The sequence below is a fragment of the Gavialis gangeticus genome, unplaced genomic scaffold (assembly GCF_001723915.1).
Source record: "Gavialis gangeticus isolate Ggan-Ray unplaced genomic scaffold, GavGan_comp1, whole genome shotgun sequence".
NCBI lineage: Eukaryota > Metazoa > Chordata > Crocodylia > Gavialidae > Gavialis > Gavialis gangeticus.
The window spans coordinates 53,404,398-53,409,553 of record NW_017729025.1 but is presented as its reverse complement, the minus strand read 5'-3'; the positions used below and the strand labels follow the sequence as shown (position 1 = coordinate 53,409,553).

The following is a 5,156-nucleotide window of genomic DNA, read 5'->3' as shown; positions in this document are numbered from 1 at the left end:
TTCCCTTAGGCACTAGAGAGGAGCATAAGCTCTGGCCCTGCAGCTGAGGGCAAGCAAAACTCAGGGGCATCCAAATCTCAAGCCTCTAGGCTTGGGCTTGCATGTAGGATGCTTGCCAAAGGATTTGGAAGTATCTGAAGCCCTGGGCTGGGGTGGAGAATACTTGCCGGTAGCAGGGCCACATATGATTCTTGCATGATTCAAACTGATTTGTACCTAATCTGGCTAGTTTGACCTGGGTCATGAAAAAATTTTCTTAAAAAAAATAAAAAAGCTGTTGCCACCTGGTCCCCTTCATGAGCTGAGTGGTTCTTCCAAAGTATAGCTCAGGAGCAAAACTGGATACATTTAGAGATTGCCCCAAGGGCTATGCTTTGGAGACACTTCCCAGCAGAGAGAAGAGTTGTTTTCAGTGATCTATTAGTAGAGTCTCTGGAGCTCTTGAAGTTACAGAGCAAAGCAATTAGCATGCTACAATTAAGTCCACAAATTACGGCAGATTGCAAAAAAAACCCCAAAACCTACACTGAGAATAACAAGAAAAATGTCTTCCCTAATTCTGAGAGTAAAACCAGGAAATAGGTGTATTCAAGAGAAGGCATTGTCTCATCACAGTACTGCCAGCCCCCAACTCTTCCAAAATCTTGAGCAAGGTCCCCAAAGAAATATCAACAAAAATTGTGTTGTCCACCTTGTGTTTGCCGTCTGGTTATTGAGCCTTTTAAGAGTGGTATCTTCTGGCTTTGTTCTCTAAGCCTGAAGGCTAATGGCTTACTTAAAAAAGAAAGCTGATATTTTTCCTTAGCCTCTGATTCTGGGAGGTGAGGCTGTAATAAACCCATTGGATAGTATCATCATACAATAAAACGGAGAGTTCACAGCACTGATGTCAGTCCTCCCTCTCTGCAAACCATTTCTCAGGCAGATATCACTGGGATAATTCATCAAACGTTTACATTTTATAAACAATTTTAAATAAAATGTAGCTGGAGAATTGGTTTGCTGTTTAGATTCAAGACTCACGTGCTGTTTCTGGTTTTGCCACTGACTCATGGTGTAACAATAAGCAAGTCACTTCATATCTCTCTGGGATGGAGTCAGCACCTATGAAATGGAGGTATTGTTTCATGCAGTGTATGTGTGGTCATATGAGGATTAATATATTAACCTCTCAGGAATGCATTAATATATTAACCTCCAATAGACGAAACTATAAATAGGAAATGGCTTCCTAATCAATAGGAACCAAAAATAAGCTTTATATGCAGAAGAGGGACCTTGCATTACGCTAAGCAGAGCGAGTATGTTCAGTGTTTTACAGAAAGATAGGCTCTGGCTGGCACCCATGCAATGAGCACAGAAACCTCTATATGCAGATTCTGGTTTCCTTCTATACCCACCCCCCAGTCTGTGATTCTGCACTCGCAGCTTCTGACAGCCTGAGAGTCCCTGTAACAACAGCAGCATGGCAAAATCTAGATAAATAAATATGACCCAACCATCCTCAGACAGTAGAGATACCAAAGTGATGGGCATGTTCCAACAAGCTAACGAGTATAGTGGATGGGGCTCAAGGGGCATCCACACCGAGCAGAAGATAGCTGGCTGCTGTTGCTGTATCTTCTGGCTACAGGAGGAAGCCAAGATTTTGGAATATGGCACTTTTCTCATTGGCGGTAGGGACAGAACCTCCCACCCCCACCCCCACCTCAGCTGAGCTAAAAGGAAAGGCTGTGGGAGGTGGCTTTCACTCCCTGGAGTGAATTGAACACACAGACCATGGCATCCTCGCCCTCTGGGAAGGTGAGATCTGAGGGGTGTGAAGCAGGGGGAAGCCAGAGTTCCCTCAGGACTCTGGCAGTTTGTTTCCCTGTATTCTCAGCATTCAGGGAGCAACAGCTGTTCTTCCACACTATGAATGTACTCTGCTTGTCCCTGGATGGCGTGAAGGGACACCTCACGCCACTGGATTTCAGTTGCAGCTTATTATTCACTGGGAAATTTTATTTTGGAAATCGGTGACACAGGTCAAGATGCTGACATCTGAAAGTAACAATGAGGGACATTTTGAAGGGGCTAGAATCACCGAACTTGTATTTGTATTGTATTGCAGGAAGCTGGATCAAGCAGGAAATACTGGTAACGTTTTTGAACCCCCAAAAGGAACTGTCCCACCTAAAAGCAGAGGTAGCACCTAGAGCTCCTCTTTCTGAATTAGCAAGGTTCCTTGAATGTCTCATATTCATGCTGGGCTCTAGCTGGACAACTTGCAGAGTCACTATCATGTAATTGGCTTTCCTCTCTCTTTCCCCAGCCAGTTCTCTATAGTTATTTCCGAAGTTCCTGCTCCTGGAGGGTGAGAATTGGTAAGGTCTGGTGGTTAACTCTCCTTTGCTCTAGCACTGTTGCCTCAGCACTTTTTCGGAACAGTAACCTTCCCTCCAGTAAACCCACCTAATCAGTGACCTATTGAGAAAGAGAATGCAGCAAAAATAGGACTTTGAGTTTTCTTCATTTCCCCAGGGAGAGGCAGCAGCAAACACCAAAATCACTTTGTTGGCTCCCGGCAGATGGGAAATGTAGGAGTTTCCTTGTGTGCTTGGTACACACTTTTCACTGTTTTCATGACTGAAATTGTAAGAAGATTTTCCTCTCAGGACTGGCCTTCCATAGTGGGCTTTGGATGGCTTCCCCCCTCCCTGAATTCCTCTTTTCAGACACTTTCAGAGCCAGTTAAGACACATTCTTTCTCCGTAAAGCTAATGGAATCCAGATGTCCACATCTGCATTCCTTAAAGGGGCCTGCACTGTGTTACTACACTGATGCTGCCTCAAACTGATCTTATCTGGTCTTGCCAGGAAAGCAGAGCTAGACCTGCTCAGTACTTGACTGAGAACAGTTTCAACATGGTCCTGCAGGAAGTGGTGTGGGTACTCTTCCTGTGAGTCCCTGTGCTAGGAGGTGCTGAGTTGCAAAACCATTTAGTAGAAGGCACTCTCCCCTGTTCATTTCCTTTGAAACCTGCCTGGCTTCACTCTGTCTCTGAATCCATGTTTTGCATTCCTTCTAGCACTGGCCCTGAAGGGAATCACGTATGACCAGGTGCCAGTGAACCTCCTGAAGGATGGAGGACAGCAGGTAAGAGAGAAGAAAAATACTGTCAATCTTCCCAGGTGGCCTGCACAGACTAAGCTTGGGTTTACTGGAAATAGGTGGGCTATAGGCTGGATTAGTTGCTAGAAATTCAATCAGAGGTCATCAGATGCTGTGGAAAACTAGACCCAGGTCACCTGCTGGGAACGTAAGGGTCAAAGAACTTATTTCAGATCTCTTTGATATCTCATGGTCATCTCTGACCTCTCTGGGGTCCTCAACTCCTTTTCTTGGTGTCAGTGTAAGCAAACAAACAAAAAAAGCTGAGATCAGGCCTCTACAACTTGGGGATGTATCAGGCCTTGGAGGTCTCTTTCTAAGGAAAACAGTCAGAGCATCATCGCTTGGGATCTTTAAACCCAGAACTGGGTGGAACGCTGAAGAAGCTATCGAAAGAACTAATCTTGCTCTGGCCTTCAGGAGTGAAGGGGAAAATTGTTACACGAGACCTAAATATTTTCTCCACTCCTCTAATGTCTGTGCCTGTCGGTGTCCAGGAGGTTGAAGGCCCTCTCTGGCTTCAGTCACAATGGGCACTTTTAAACATGCTTCATGGGGGGGGGCTGGCACTTTAATTAGAGTGACTCCAAGAGCCACTCTAATTAAAACGTCCCTGTGCTGAAAATGTCAGTGGGGGTGCTTGAACTAAAGGTTGTTCAACAACCTTTAGTTCAAGTACCCCGCCGTCATTTTTCAGCACGGGGACACTCGTACACAAGACACAGGAGGCTGCTGGAGTGTGGCAATTGTCACACTCCAGCAGGCTCGATTAACTGAGTCTGCTCCAATGTGCTGGAATTCCAGCATGTCAGAGCAGCTTTGCTGCTTGTGCATGGACACTCAATGATAAGACATACTCATTGAGTGCAGGCAGTAAAAAATGAATGCTGTCTGCTTCTGGTGCAGCCCTGGGTCATACAGGGTGACACCAGAAAACAGTGGCATTTGTCAAGATGTATTAACCACATATTAGGGCAGTGGCGCCCAGCCTTTTTCCCTAGCAGGCTGGATGGGAAGTGGCCAGGCTGTCTGTGGTCTGGATCTGGCTGGTGGCCCCAATCTGGCGCCCAAGGCAGATGTCGTAGGGCGCCATCTGGCCACATGGAAGGCAGCCTGGCACCAACCCAGCTGCATGGGGGATGGGGGCATAGCCTGACCCCAGCGCAGCCACTGCAGGAAGAGGGTGTCTCAGCCCCATCCAGCTGTGTGGGGGAAGGGGGTGAGGCCTGGCCCTGAATCAGCTGTGTGGGGGTAATAGGACATGGGAATTTGGCAGCAAGGGAGGATGGTTGTATTAATGGCCGCTGCTCCCTAGCCACCACATTTCCTGACCTGTGGGGAGCCCCACGGGCCAGATGCAATGGCTCTGCAGGCCCACATTTGGCCCATGGGCCAGATGCTGAGCATCCCTGCACTAGAGAATGACTGACCATGTGGCATCACTGAGGCTGGGGTTTGGGTATGACAATATGATCTTCCCTGAGGGTTTATAACAGTGACAGTACAGTTGCACTGCTATAGCAGTTGGGAAAGGACTTCTGAACTTGTCCCCAAGCCAGTGAATGATGTGGAGGTAACACTATATGCCCTGCACATAACCCCAGCGGCCCCTGAAACCCAGTAGGAGCACACTACCATCCAGAGGTGTCTCAGGACATGCCAGGACTAGTGGGACTGATGCAGAGGGAGAAGCCAAGAAAAAAACCTAGCTGGAAATCGTATGGGTACCAGTGGAGCACGTCTGCACTTCCCTTTGCTACGTAAAAAGGTGGGCGACAAGGTGAAGCTGGCACATACTCCTCCCAGACAATCAGATGCTGTGAGACGATTTACAGAGCTCTAGGGCCCCTGAGGATTCCTGTGAGGGAACGTTGGGTTTTATAGGCTACAGGGAGTAGTAATCTCAGGGTCACAGAATCATAGAAGTAGGGTCAGAAGGGACCTTGTTGATCTTCAAGTCCAACCCCCCGCCTGGGCGGGAGAAAAGACTGGACTCAAATGA

The 5,156-nt window shown here is 47.4% G+C and overlaps 1 protein-coding gene and 1 long non-coding RNA gene across 5 annotated transcripts in view; one reads left to right on the top strand and one right to left on the bottom strand.

Moving 5' to 3' along the window:
• Positions 1–1,545, bottom strand: part of LOC109298584 — a 5,059-nt gene extending 3,514 nt beyond the window's left edge. Inside the window, exon 1 of the long non-coding RNA XR_002097656.1 lies at positions 1,024–1,545. This is a non-coding gene — a long non-coding RNA (uncharacterized LOC109298584). The remainder of the gene's footprint in view (positions 1–1,023) is intronic.
• Positions 1–5,156, top strand: part of GSTZ1 (glutathione S-transferase zeta 1) — a 14,997-nt gene that overhangs the window by 3,162 nt on the left and 6,679 nt on the right. For 2 of the 4 annotated variants that reach the window (XM_019518748.1, XM_019518745.1), the window contains exons 1-3: positions 1,755–1,803; positions 2,315–2,366; positions 3,072–3,139. In XM_019518748.1, coding sequence (XP_019374293.1) covers positions 1,780–1,803; positions 2,315–2,366; positions 3,072–3,139 — 144 coding nt within the window. In that variant the 5' untranslated portion in view covers positions 1,755–1,779. Of the gene's footprint in view, positions 1–1,754; positions 1,804–2,314; positions 2,367–3,071; positions 3,140–5,156 lie in introns of those variants that run through there. The other 2 variants (XM_019518746.1, XM_019518747.1) reach the window with 1 other exon arrangement.